We start from the raw sequence: 14,244 nt of genomic DNA on the forward strand, positions 1-14,244 counted from the left end.
TCAGTGAAAGTATTCTTAATGACCTATCCATTTTCTTTATTTTTTTTACTCATTGGTCTCCCTGGCTGTGGGTGTTTATTTACATATATTAGGAAATGCCTTCCCTTCCCCCCCCCACCCTGTGGTTGAGACAGAATTGTGGACGAAAACATCATCCTGTCTCCCACCTTCCAGAGTGTATGCATCCCTAATTCTTCCCCTACATACCATTCCAGATAGTTAGCTCATTAAACTCTTGTATACTTCCCTTTATGAGATATCCTCCAGAGAAGCTGTCCTTCGCCTTTTATCGAGCCTGCTTGATGCTCCTTCTCCTGGATCGTCAGGTGTCTCCATAGTTTCCTCTTCTCTGTGTACACCTAAGTCGTCTGTGGCAAGTCCCAATCTTCTCACAAGTTCTTCTGCCTCCTTGGGGTTTCTAGCTATTATCCTCTTCCTATCTTTAAGTATTATTATTGTAGATGGATACCCCCATGAAAATGTTACTTTGTTGTCATATAGCTTTTTCCCATAAGGTCTCATTAGGTTTTTCTGCTTAATAGTCTCTTGGCAGAAGTCTTCTCTCACCCAGACCTTATTTCCTCTGAAGGACAAATCCTTCTTCTTTTTCAAAGTTTTATAAACTTCTTGCTGTAGCTTCTCTCTTGTAAATTTAATAATAACATCTCTTGGAGCCCCTCCCTCTCTTCTCCTCTGTAGTCTATGGGCTCTTTCTATTTCTTGAGGCTGAACACCTTAACTACTTTTTCTTCAATCCATTCTCTCAGCATTCCCTCTAAAAGCGTATTATTTATCTCTTTGGTAATTCCTGAAAAAATGAGGTTGGCTCTCCTGTTCCTGTCTGAAATCATTGCCAGCTGGCTAGATAACTGATCTATTTTTTATTTTTACTTGCAAGTTCCTTGGCTAAATTGGCCGTCTGAGTTGTATCTCTGAGTTCTTCAGGAATACTCGAAACAGCTTCGTTTACTGTTCTGATTTCTTCCGATAGCTGCCCCAGTGAGGCTGTTACTATATTTTGAAAAGCAGACAATTGCTCAGATAACTCCCTAATTGTCTTCGCCATTCCTCACACTTTACTAGGCCTAATGAGAGCTTGTATTCGCTCAGGGTGTTGCCTCCTTAGAAAAGTAAAAAATAGTTGTTTTCTTACCCTTGGAACGCTCAGATAAGACTTCTTTCAGTGACCAAAAACTCCTACAGCAATTTCCTCTTACTATTAGCCTTGAGGACGAACTTATCTCAATTTATTTGAGCTTTTAACAAATTACGCTGAGAGAACGGGCCAGCTGTCGGCTTTCTTCAGCGCATGCGTACAACTCCCCATGAATTCCACATGTTAATCACCCTTTGGGTGAAGAAGTACTTCCTTTTACCTGTTTTAACCTGACTGCTCAGCAATTTCATTGAATGCCCACGAGTTCTTGTATTGTGAGAAAGGGAGAAACACTTCTCACACTTCTCGCTTAACAGCACAATGAAACCTTATTGATCAGATGTTAAATATTTGGCCAAATATTGGCGCTCAGATGTCAGATCTTTGACCCGCAGAACAGAGAATTTCATAGAATTAACTATTTTATTGAAACTCGAGTATAACTTTTTTTTAAAAAAAGAAATTGGTAAATATAAACAGGTGCAAATTAATCCTACAAATACAGGGAAAATGCATTTGATAAAAATCAAGTCTCATAACATTTCTCAACCTTAGCTAAATACATAAGCATGACAGTTCTTTTCAGATGAAAGCAAACCAGGTTTTCAGCTGACAGAATGTCATGCAGACAAGATATATACACCCAGTGTCAGATCTTCTCTAACGGAAGGCCACCAGCCTGGTGAGACCCTTGCATGGCAATTTTTATAGAGAAGGGGACAGCAAGAGAAAGAAGTCATTCTAGTTAAAAACATAACAGAAGCCATGTTGCATCAGGCCAATGGCCCATCTAGTTGGACACTCTGAAAGAATCTAAAGCAGGATGTTAAACTCATTTGTTAGGGGGGACAGAACTGACACAAATGGGACTTTGGCTGGGCCTTGTGTGTCATACACTGTAATGTGAGGTAGCAGAGATATAAACTTCACAAAAGACACAAACACAATTAAAGACATGTTTTTAACTTAAAATACAAACATGCTTAAAACTCTTGCAAATTTTGTTTAAAATGGAAAGGTGGGGGAATAGTGGGGTTTGGCAATGCAATTTTAAACATAAAGCATCAAGGAAAAGCACAAGGATCACAGCAGAAACTAAAAATATAAAAATCCTTTGAGCCTGGGAAAACAATAAAATGGCATTACAAACTTCTCTTCCCCCCCCCCCACCCCGTCGGGTCTACTCAGATTGGCAATTGCTCTCCAGTATAATATCCCCATTTGGCTATCGGTTCCCAGGTTAGAGTACTCACTAGGTAAGGTCCACTGAGCAGAGACAAGCCAGCTCAAAAGCATCAACTTTTCCCACATTCCAGGCACTTACATGGTATCTCTCCTGCACAAATTCTTTGATGGATAGAAAGTTTTCTACTGTCACAGAAGTATTTACCACACTCTAGGCATTTGTATTTCCCCTCCCTTGTGTGAATTCTTTGATAGACAGTAAGGTTTCCTCTCTGACTGAAGCTTTCCACACAAGCTGGGCACTTCTATAGTTCTCCCCATGTGAATTCTCTGATGGGAAATAAGTCTATCACTCACTCTGAAGCTTTCCCCACACTCCAGGCATTTATATGGTTTCTCCCCTGTGTGAATTCTTTTGTGGGTAGCCAGATTTCCCCTCTGACTAAAGCCTTTTCCACATTCCAGGCATTTATATGGTTTCTCTCCTGTGTGAGTTCTTTGATGGGAAGTAAGTTTGATTCTGTCCTTAAAGCATTTTCCACATTGCAGGCATCTATATGGCTTCTCCCCTGTATGAATTCTTTGATGGCTAGTAAGGCTGTCCTTCACTCTGAAGCTTTTTTCACATTGCATGCATTTATATGGTTTCTCCCCTGTGTGGATTCTTTGATGGGAAGCAAGGCTTCCTTTCTGAGTGAAGCTTTTCCCACACTCCAGGCATTTATATGGTTTCTCCCCTGTGTGAATTCTTTGATGACAAGTAAGACCTCCACTCTGCGTGAAACTTTTTCCACACTCCAGGCATTTATATGGTTTCTCACCTCTGTGAATCCTTTGATGACAAGCAAGGCTTCCGCTAAAAATGAAGCATTTACCACACTCCAGGCACTTAAATGGTTTCTTTCCTGTGTGACTTTTTTGATGGACAGAAAGTTTTCCACTGTCATAGAAGCATTTACCACACTCTAGGCATTTGCATTTTTTCTCCCCTGTGTGAATTCTTTGATGGACAGTAAGGTTTCCACTCTGACTGAAGCTTTTCTCACACTCTAGGCATTTATATGGTTTCTCCCCTGTATGAATTCTTTCATGGCATGTAAGACTTTTATGGTCCCTAAACCTTTCCCCACACTCCATGCATTTATATGGCTTTTCCCCTGTGTGAACTTTCTGATGCAAAGCAAGGTTTCCACTTTTATTGAAACTTTTCCCACACTTCAGGCATTCATATGGTTTGTCTCCTGTGTGAATTCTTTTGTGGGAAGCAAGGTTTCCACTCTGACTAAAGCTTTTTCCACATTCCAGGCAGTTATACGGTTTCTCCCCTGTGTGGATTCTTTGATGGCAAGTAAGTTTACTACCCTGGCCAAAGCTTTTTCCACACTCAAGGCATTTAAATGGTTTCTCTCCTGTGTGAATTATTTGATGGGAAGTTAGTATATATTTCTGCTTAAAGCTTTTTCCACACTCCAGGCATTTATATATTTTCTTTTTGTCATCGGGGTTCCATTTAATATTAACAGTTTCCTGACTTCTGTTGTACATGTTCATATTCTTTCCCTTGTATATTTTTTGCAGTAGAGAGTCACCCCACTGTAGATGAATAGAAGTAATTCTGCCTTTATATGGGTCTTTTCCCTCCTTGTTCCTCAGACCATAATGATATCCAAGTCTGTCTTTCAGGTCTGTGTATGCATTGTATTTCTGTATCTGGAGATGCTCAGATGATTCATCTGCTGACTCTGACACACCTAAGAAAGAAAGAAAGAAAGAAAGAAAGAAAGAAAGAAAGAAAGAAAGAAAGAAAGAAAGAAAGAAAGAAAGAGTGATGAAATTGTAATAGGGGTTATTTTAATCTGAACAACTGATGTGAAACCAATACTTTAATTTGGCTTTTTTCTTTATACAGTACAGAGGTCAGTGTGGTGACACTGGGTGCCTCATTAAATACTGGGTTTTCTTATGCTCAGATGAGATAACCTTGTGTTCAATTGTTTTTGTGTTTCCATTGTATGGCACATCCTGTATAATAAACCATCCTCTTCCTGAAACTAGTGTCATTTTGGTCCAGGGGAGGCCAAGCTTGCTTAATGTAAAGAACCACATAGAATAAATGAGAGCAACAAGACATGAACATCAGATGTTTGAGGGAGGGAGGGAGGGAAGGAAGGAAAACAGATGGGGAAGGAGAAATGGGAAGAAAACAACTTTAACTTTAAATGCATAATCCAATCCACTGACTGGCTTGGGGAAATGATTTGAAGACAGAAATGCCTTCTCCAAGCCAGCCAGTGAGGTAGTGGGGGTTCAAGAGCGACACAATTTATGTGAAAGAGCCACATGCGGCTCCTGAGCCACAGTCTGGCCACCCATGTTTTGGTCTCAGTCCTTGAAAAAAGCCTCATTCTCTGGCTCCCGCATTGTGAAGAGTCTAACAAATCGGATTCCAAGAACTTTCCCCTATCTCTGCCTTGGCAGCTGTAAAGGGAGTGATTCTGATACTATTATGGATACTATTATCTGTTTCAAGCAAGCAGACAATAAGCCTCTCAGAGGTCTCAGGTGGTAGGTCTGAGAATCAATAAAGAGGAGTGGAGTGGGATAAAGGCTGGATGCAGGGGAACTCCTTGCTGAGGTCTAGCCACGTGAGACCACTGCAAGCAGCATAAAACCCTCATTCCCAGGGGCCAAGAAGGGCCTGCAGGGTCATTTAACCCCAGTTTTCCCCACCAGGGGTGGAATGACGCATCCCTGGAAGGGTATCCCACCATCCTCTCTCATAGTATGATAAAGGAACTTTGTTCCCCTTAAAGCAGGGGTGTCGAACTCATTTGCTATGAGGGCCAGATCGGACATAAATGAGACCTTGTTGGGCTGGGCCATGTCGGGTTGGGCTGAGCCATGTTGGGCCAGGCCATGTGATGCTCTGTATTCTTGGTGTTTGGCGGGGGGGAGGCAACAGTGGGAAGGCTTCTAGTGTCCTGGCCCCTCTGGTGGATCTCCTGATGGCACCTGGTTTTTTGGCCACTGTGTGACACAGAGTGTTGGACTGGAGGGGCAACTGACCTGATCCAACATGGCTGTTATTATGCTCTTATGTTCAGATCTGTTTCAAGGTGATGGTATTAACCAGGGTTTTTTTGTATTAGGCCACACACCCCTGATGTAGCCAATCCTCCTGGAGCTTACAGTAGGCCCTTGGAGGATTGGTTATATCAGGGAGGTGCGGCCTAATATGCAAAGGAGCTCTTGCTACAACCTCCAAGCTGCACCTATTCTCACCCCGTCTCCAGACACCTCCTATCTACATTGAAATCCGCATGGATTTTCCCGGTGCCATCCCCCTGCATCGGATGTAGGTCGCATAATCGGCTGCTGTCTGAATGCCCTGGGGCGACTCATAAGCAGAAGAGCTGTATGATCATGCCAAGCCATTTTTGATAAGGTCCAGTGTTTTCCTCCCCCCTAACCCCTCTCTGAGGTGCGCTTGTGTGCTTCTCCGAATGAGCACACACACAGGGGCCTTTTTAAAAAAGACAATCCTTTCTGCATTGGGTCTGTTGTTGAGCCAGGCTAGCAGTGTGAACGGGCAACCGCTGACCACTGCCCAGGATCCTGCCGCTTCAGCAGCGACTGTCTGATAGCCCAGAAACGGTTCAAACTGAAGCGGATTTTTTTCTCAACTGGATAAAATCTTGTCAATTTCACAGTGCGAAACCAGGCTCTGTATTTGCCAGAGCTTTCAGAGCCACTTAAAATGCTGTGTGTGGAAACGAAATACTGATCTAGACTTGACGTCAGCGATCTGAGTTGGTACAGGGAAGTCGCCTATTTTCATAGGTCCAAGATCTAAGGGAACCACGTCAGCATTCTCAACTCAGCCAAGCTCTCTGGAGGAGAAAGAAGGCCAGAGAAATCCACCAGCCCCTGGGAAGGAAACAGCAGGAAAATACAATCCCATGAAAGATATCTAAGCACCTACCTGTCAATTCCACGTTTTCATCAGCGATCAGAAGGAACTGTTCTTCCTTTCCTTCCAGCCTGGATATGAGATCAGGTTTGGCCATCTGAGGTCCTTTTTATCAGGAACAAAAGACACAAAGTGATGTGCATGGACATCAATTCAGTATGAGGCAAGAATCACCAATCTGGCACAGGCATTTCCATGCCTACTCTCTGCCAAGCTGGGAGGGAAATGCTGGATGAGAACCAGGTACAATGGCAGAGAGGCCAGGGGAGTTGCCTCCGCAGCCACATCTCAGGTTAAGTAAAGGCTCAGACTCAAGCAGGAAGCGTCTACTTTAGACTGCCCCTCCTTCTCCATACCCAAGGCTGGCCCTGCCACCAGGCAAACTAGGTGATTGCCTAGGGCACCAGCCTTCTGGAAGTGCCAAATCAGGTGCCCCCAGGTCTCACTTTGTAGCAGGAGCTCCTTTGCATATTAGCCCCACTGGTGGACCTCCTGATGGCACTTGTGTTTTGGCCACTGTGTGACACAGAGTGTTGGACTGGATTTGCCATTGGCCTGATCCAACATGGCTTCTCTTATCTTCTTGGGCCATGCCCCCCTGATGTAACCAATCCTCCTGGAGCTTACAGTAAGCCCTGTAAGCTCCAAGAGGATTGGCTACATCAGGGGTGTGTGGCCTAATATGCAAAGGAGCTCCTGCTACAAAGTGAGCCCTGGTTGCCCCCATGTGACTGGGTGATGTTATCATTGCAAGGAGCGGGCACCAGAAGTTAGCCTTGCCTAGGGTGCCAGACAGTCTAGGGTCGGCCCTGTCTATACCAAGCATCTCTTGGCCCCAAAGAACCCTTCCCACATCAGAGGAGGGGTTGTGTTAGGTTGGCCACATCGGCCATTCAGACCAGGGCAGACTCCCTGACCATCTTTCCTCTACAAATGACCCCCTTGCAGTTACTCCTCACAGCAATTGCAAGTCAGCAAAGAACAAAAAGATCCTTACCCAGAGAGGCCACATTCCTAAAATTCTCCAGCATGACTTCCTTGTACAGAGTTCTTTGGGCTGTGTTTAGCAGGCTCCACTCCCCCCGGGTGAAATACACAGCCACCTCTTCAAAGGACAGCCGACCCTGCAAGGAGGAGGAGGATGATGTCAAGCATCGATATTTCTCAATAATCAGTCTTTTGTTATTGAATCAAAAGTTGCTTTATTCTCACACTTTCTCTGAGAGCAGATAAGACCTGGCTGTGTGAATCTGGGGGAGAGGCATATCGCACTGTTACCAGCAAAGCTAACCTAAACATCCTTGGACCAGATGGATTTATTACTTGCCCTTAGGTTGTAAAAGAGGGGGGAGCAGGAGAGGTTGGTGTTCTGCTCTTTGTCTTATGGACCATCATGGCACACAGAAATATGCATGCTTGACATAGGAAGCATTTATTTACATTACTGGAAAGTTGATGCTTGCAGGGGAGGAAAGGCAGAAACAAAGATCGTAAAAATAGCGGAAGAGCGGCACAAAGAAAGAGAAGAAGAAACAGAAGAAGACGCAGAAGAAGAAGAAAAAGATGATGATATTGGATTTGTATCCCACCCTACGCTCTGGATCTCAGAGTGGCTTATAATCTCCTTTACCTTATGTTGTTAGCTGCCTTGAGTCTTCATAGAATGCATGGGATATAAATCTAGCATAATAAATAAATAAATATTCCCCCACAACAGACACCCTGTGAGGTGGGTGGGGCTGAGAGAGCAATCCCAGAAGCTGCCCTTTCAAGGACAGCTCTGCGAGAGCTATGGCTGACCCAAGGCCATTCCAGCAGCTGCAAGTGGATAAGTGGGGAATCAAACCCAGTTCTCCCAAATAAGAGTCCACTACACCACTACACCAAAACGGCTCTTATGACCCTCCCCCTCCCCCCATCTTTTGCATGCAAATTTGCAAAAGGACCAAAAAGAGTCCAGTCTAGTTTCATGGCTGCTGCGAAGGCTTCTCTGCACCCCCTCATCCCAGACTGCGGGCCACCAGTTTCCTACCTCCCCGATGCACAGCACCAGAAGCCAGAGGAAGGAATGAAAAAGAAGAAGATATTGGATTTATATCCCGCCCTCCACTCCGAAGAGTCTCAGAGCGGCTCACAATCTCCTTTAACTTCCTCCCCCACAACAGACACCCTGTGAGGTGGGTGGGGCTGGAGAGGGCTCTCACAGCAGCTGCCCTTTTAAGGACAACCTCTGCCAGAGCTATGGCTGACCCAAGGCCATGCTAGCAGGTGCAAGTGGAGGAGTGGGGAATCAAACCCGGTTCTCCCAGATAAGAATCCGCACACTTAACCACTACACCAAACTGGCTCACCAAAAGGTTCTGAGCCTTACAACAGGAAAAGAAAGCAGGCCTGCCCTCCACCAAACATCTCCCCCCAGGTACCTCCCCCTCCCCGTACCTGAGGTGGCTGCATGGCTGCTCTCTTCCCTTCACCACGTGGAGGAGTGGGTGAAGAAGCCATCAAGGTTATCTTTTTGCTGGTGCCTGGGAAGGAGAGAAAGAAAGAGGGTAAAAAAAGCACTTCTCCTTCCCACAAGAGCCAGATTTTCACCTGGAGTCTGGGCTATATCTGCATTAGCTCTAGCTCAGTCTGGCTGTCTACCCTCCTCCCCCCAAGCTGGCCCTGTGATTTCCTCCTACCCCGCAGGAAGATTGGCATTTGACTCCTCCTCTCCACAATCCTTCAGGCCCTAATCAGCTTTGCCAATAGGGCTGCGATCACACACTCTAAATAGCACACTTTTGATCCACTTCCTGTGCACTTTCCAACTGGATTTTGCCAGTTCAGACAGTAAAATCCAGTTGGAAAGTGCATTGAAAGTGGATCGAAAGTGCATTAATTAGCGTGTGTGATTGCAGCCTAGATGTTCCAGACAACATAAAGTTGGCTTGTTTAAAGAAGGGGAATCCTGGGTAGAGTTTAAAAGGTTTTGGGAAAGCCAGGACTTCCTCTGCAAGAGGCTGGGTTTCATATTGGCACATGGCATGCGCCTAACATTTCACAACTCTGCTCCATTGAGGTAAAATGAGGAGAGGATAAACAAGGCCACAGGAATCCAGCAGCCCTTGGAAGGAAGAGCAAGCAAAAGACAGCCCCAGGATGGATATCTTAACAGTTACCTGCCAATCTCTCCTCTTCATTAGAGATCTGGAGAAACAGTTCTTCCTTTTCTCCCACCAGGAGATGAGATCAGGTTTTGAAACCAAAGGCCCTTTTGATTAGGAAAAACACACACAAATTTATGCCTCTTCTTTGTGCTCATGAATTCAGTCATTCCAAGCCAGTTGGACTGTCCCTTCAGAAATACACAACAGGCAAGTAAAAGGGGAGGGGTGCAGAAATCATCCATGGACCACAATTCATACAGCTTTGGCCTTGAGCCATTTCTGAGCTGGTGCCTGTTTGAAGTCAGTTGAGACTATATGTCCTTGGATGAAATATTGTGAGATTACTTTGTTATATGGAAGAGTTTGTTGATACTGATTAACTGTGAAGCTGTATGAATTATGGTTCGTGGATTACTTGATTTGAAGGAAAATGGAGCAGAGCTTTCCATTGCTTGAAGATTTGTCCAAACAGGAGCTACAAGTCGACTCCCTGCCCTTCGGTGCTCTACTATCTTCCATGAATGCACTCTTTGAGAGTTTTGTCTATGTCTCTATGTATTTGTCTATTCTCACCTATTATCATATTATTGTATTGTAATATAGTCTTAGTAATTGTTGGTCACTATAATTTATTTATTTATTTTGGTAAATTTATATTCCGCCCTTTCCCAGACGAGCTCAGGGCGGATTACATCCAGATAAAACCAGTCAAATACAGCAAAACCAATAAAACACAATTAAAACAGCAACACAACACAGTACTGTATAACAAAGACGGGTGGGCTCATAGTGAGGTTGGAATATAATCAGTGGCCCAGATATAGTAGTTCAGATGACAGATCACTGTGGGTGAGGATAGCCGATGGTCTAGGCCAGGCATGGCCAACGATAGCTTTCCAGATTTTTTTTTGCCTACAACTCCGATCAGTCCCAGCCATCGGCCATGCTGGCTGCGGCTGATGGGAGTTGTAGGCAAAAAAAACATCTGGAGAGCTACCATTGGCCACCCCGGTATAGGCTATAAGGAAAAGGATGCCCACCTGCCTCAATCAAATGCCTGGCGGAACAGCTCCGTTTTACAGGCCCTACGGAAAGGTAAAAAATTTGGTAGGGCCCATATTTTATTTATTTAGAATTTATATCCCGCCCTTCCCACATATCTCCACGGGGAGCTGATTCCACCAGTATTTGTGGATAATAACCATTTGTGGTTGTGTGTTTATTCATTTACCAGTGACCTCTCTCTGATGTCAATAATCCCCAGGTGCGGGCAGGGGATCCCCCAGTTTGGAGGCCCTCCCCCCACTTCAGAGGCACCAAATTTGCAGCATAGCACCCAGTGCCTCTCCCTGGAATATCTCCAAGTTTCAAAACGATTGGACCAAGGGGTCCAATTCTATGAACCCCAAAAGAAGGTGCCCCTATCCTTCATTATTTCCAATGGAGGGAAGGCATTTAACAGATGTGCAGTCTCTTTAAATGTGATGGCCAGAATTCCCTTTGGAGTTCAATTATGCTTGTCACAACCTTGCTCCTGGCTCCACCCCCAAAGTCCCCAGATATTTCTTGAATTGGACTTGGCAACCCTACGAGTAGGGATTAGCATTTTGTTGCTTAAAGTGATTTCAGAACTATTTACAGCATGCAAACCTCCAGACCGTGACCTGGTTATATGCAGTGAAACCCCACCCCGCTGTAGACCCATAGGTGCATTCAAACTTCACCTCAGTCCCCCCCTATAGGTAGTCCAAGGCAGCCCAGCCAAACAGACTGCAGCTGATTCAATCCTACCTAGGCATTGTCTCCAGGGTTGAATCTCACACAGTACAAGATAACTCAGCCCAGACATAACATAACCTTGCTGATATGTTTCCAGGGTATGCAGGAGGGGAAATGGTGGACAGAGACTTTGTTATCGGGATTGCTGCTCCAGCCAGCTTTCTTATCTAGTAGTTACAGTAACGGGCCTGTCTGACCTTGACGAAGAAGATGCCTCTCGCCTTCTCATACCAGCTTTACACTGGGTTAATACTTGCTTTTACAAATGAAGTTCAGTCTTGGGGAGTGGAAGGTGATGCAGATGGGGACAAACCCCCCCCCACCTCAACTTCAGGTCTAGGCTAACGGGGTCTGAACTTGCTGAGACTGCGGGGAGCAGGGGGAGGAGCCTTGGGGCCACAGCAGAAAGTGGTGACCCAGGGTGCTGCAGCAACTAAAAAGGCAAACTTTGTATTGAGAATGATTAGGAAAGGGCTTGAAAATAAAATGGCCACCTTGATAAAGCTCCTGTATAATCTATGGTGCATAGGGTTGCCGGTTAACGTGTTGGAAGCCGCCCTGAGCCCATTATGGGAAGGGGCGGCCTATAAATCTACGAAAATAAAATTTAAAAATTTCAAGAAATATCTGGGAACCTTGGAGGTGGAGTCGGGAGACTTTGGGGGTGGAGCCAGGACCAAGGTTGGGACAAGCATAATTGAACTCCAAAGGGAGTTCTGGCCATCACATTTAAAAGGGCTGCACACCTCTTAAATGCCTTCCCTCCATTGGAAATAATGAATAGGGACACCTTCTTTGAGGACTCATAGAATTGGACTCCCTGGCCCAATCGTTTTGAAACTTGGAGGGTGTTTTGAGGAGAGGCATCGGATGCAATGCTGAAAACTTGGTGCCTCTACCTCAAAAACACACATACCACAGAGCCCGAGATACCCATAGATCAATTCTCCATTGTACCTTATGGAAATTTCCTCCCCCCCCCCCGCCGCTTTCTGATGACCCTGAAGCGGGAGAGGGGGATCCCCTGCCCCCACCTGGGGATTGGCAACCTTAATGGTGCAGCCTCATTTGGAATCCTGCCTGCGCGTCTAGTCATCGTTATCTCAAAACGGACGTCAGAGAGCGGGAAAAAGTAGAGAAGAAGGGCAAGCAAGATGATTAGCCTTCCCTATGACAAAAGGCTGAATAGTCTGGGACTTTCAAGTTTTTAAGAGACAAGTAAGGGGCTGTGCAAAATTATGCACAGGCTCGACCAAAAGGAGTTTTTCTCGTCGCAAAATACCAGAACAGCCTCCCCTCCCACCTCTTTGCCCTTTTCTGCATCTCCTCCCCCCACCCGCCCGACCCTCTCCTGTCTCTGCTCCCCGTCCCAGAACCTCACCCACAGCCCCACCACCACGTTCCTCCTTCCTTTCATCGACTTTCCTTCCTAAAGTTGCCCTAGGAACCTGCAAGTCACCTGAGGCGCGTTCAAGGTGCTGAGTTCGGATTCTGCTCTCTAGCCCGCCGCTGCAGGGACCTCATGGCTCTGCACAAAGCACCCCAGACTGTCTTCCTTAGACGTGGGGATGGCCTCTGTCTCACTTCTTCCTGCAACCCCCCTTCGTTCTCTCTTCCATTGCAACACCCCCTTCTGCCCCCTCCAAAGCCCCTATGAGCTCACCAGCTAGATATGAGTCCAGAGGCGCTGTAGAGACCTGCAAGATGGGGGGTGGGGGGAGTGAGCTCTGACGGTCTCACCTCTTGAAGGTCCCCTGGTCTCCTCCCAGCCCTTCAAGAAAAAGCCCGGGAATTAAGGCTTGGAGAAGACAGGAAATGGCTCTCCCCCACGTTGACCTCCCTTCCCCCCCCCATATGCCTCTCTAGGACTGCAGCTCTCTCTCTCCATCCATTGTAGATATATCCAAGGGGGCAGCCGTGTTGGTCTGAAGCAATAGAACAAAGTAGGAGTCAAGTGGTACCTTTAAGACCAACTTTGTCAGTCTTAAAGGTGCAACTTGTCTCCTACTTTGCTCTCTCTCTCTCTCCTTCATCTTATGAAGAACATATGAAGCTGCCTTCTACTGAATCAGACCCTTGGTCCATCAAAGTCAGTATTGTCTTCTCAGACTGGCAGCGGCTCTCCAGGGTCTCATCTTTGGAGAGCTTTTCACCTGTTCAAGGAACCCAGGGCAGAAAATGCAAACCGAGCATCTGAGGAAATGGCAGATAAAATGCAACAGCATCAAATCAGAACAAAAGAAGGGTGCATGTCCATGACAGCTCACAGCCAGAATAAAAGTTTGTTTATGGGACCTAAAGAGAGGGACGGTGGCTCAGTGGTAGAGCATCTGCTTGGTAAGCAGAAGGTCCCAGGTTCAATCCCTGGCATCTCCAACTCAAAAGGGTCCAGGCGTGAAAAACCTCAGCTCAAGACCCTGGAGAGCTGCTGCCAGTCTGAGTAGACAAGACTGACTTTCGGGGCTTTTTTGATAGAAAAACCCCAGCAGGAACTCATTTGCATATTAGGCCACACCCTCTGATGTTGCAGATGTTTCATATAGGATTTTTTTGTAGAAAAAGCCCAGCAGTTCATTTGCATATTAGGCCACACCCCTGATCCCAAGCTAGCCAGAACTCCATTCCTGTGCTTTCCTGCTCAAAAAAAGCCCTGCTGACTTGGATGGACCGAGGGTCTGATTCAGTATAAGGGAGCTTCATATGTTCCTATGCTGGACTTGAACTTTATCTAAAGAGGAAGGAAATGGAAAACACTTTGGGGGGGGGGTCAATAATGGTGCCACCTTCTGACCTCCAGTTTGTTTCCCTCTCCTACTAGCCTGGCAGGAGTTTTGAGGGGTTTGTTGAGGCTGAGTTCGGGGGCACATGTGAGATGGGAAGAGATGTGGTGAGTCTTGGCACAGGTGGGGGAAAAGAAATTTCCTGCTAAAGTTTACCAAGCACATCTGCCTTTATCCACCTAAGGTGTGTGTTGTTGTTTAATTTTTTTTTTGGGGGGGGGAGAG

At 45.9% G+C, this 14,244-nt stretch overlaps 3 protein-coding genes across 3 annotated transcripts in view; 1 reads left to right on the forward strand and 2 right to left on the reverse strand.

Moving 5' to 3' along the window:
* The window catches only part of LOC132571344 (zinc finger protein 850-like), a 359,929-nt gene that overhangs the window by 58,573 nt on the left and 287,112 nt on the right, over positions 1-14,244 (forward strand). The gene's annotated exons all lie outside the window — the stretch shown is intronic.
* LOC132570964 (zinc finger protein 501-like) lies at positions 2,543-3,908 on the reverse strand. The gene has a single exon (XM_060237599.1). It carries the CDS (start codon positions 3,890-3,892, stop codon positions 2,543-2,545), a length of 1,350 nt encoding a protein of 449 aa, XP_060093582.1. The 5' UTR covers positions 3,893-3,908.
* Positions 3,826-13,011, reverse strand: LOC132571342 (zinc finger protein 557-like). Its single transcript, XM_060238148.1, has 5 exons — positions 12,903-13,011; positions 8,751-8,836; positions 7,309-7,435; positions 6,320-6,416; positions 3,826-4,092 (listed from the first exon to the last, which is right to left on the reverse strand). Exons 2-5 carry the CDS (start codon positions 8,811-8,813, stop codon positions 4,071-4,073), a joined length of 309 nt encoding a protein of 102 aa, XP_060094131.1. The 5' UTR covers positions 8,814-8,836; positions 12,903-13,011; the 3' UTR covers positions 3,826-4,070.

The sequence above is a fragment of the Heteronotia binoei genome, chromosome 5 (genome assembly GCF_032191835.1).
Source record: "Heteronotia binoei isolate CCM8104 ecotype False Entrance Well chromosome 5, APGP_CSIRO_Hbin_v1, whole genome shotgun sequence".
NCBI lineage: Eukaryota > Metazoa > Chordata > Lepidosauria > Squamata > Gekkonidae > Heteronotia > Heteronotia binoei.

What these genes read in the sequence shown, in the direction of transcription:
- LOC132570964 (XM_060237599.1), bottom strand. Translation starts at nt 3,892, where the DNA reads ATGAACATGTACAACAGAAGTCAGGAAACTGTTAATATTAAATGGAAC.
- LOC132571342 (XM_060238148.1), bottom strand. Translation starts at nt 8,813, where the DNA reads ATGGCTTCTTCACCCACTCCTCCACGTGGTGAAGGGAAGAGAGCAGCC. An exon ending in CAGCCATGCAGCCACCTCAG is followed by an intron (nt 7,436 to 8,750) that starts GTACGGGGAGGG and finishes TCCTCCTTGCAG; the next exon opens with GGTCGGCTGTCCTTTGAAGA. An exon ending in AACGTGGAATTGACAGGTAG is followed by an intron (nt 4,093 to 6,319) that starts GTGCTTAGATAT and finishes TTTCTTTCTTAG; the next exon opens with GTGTGTCAGAGTCAGCAGAT.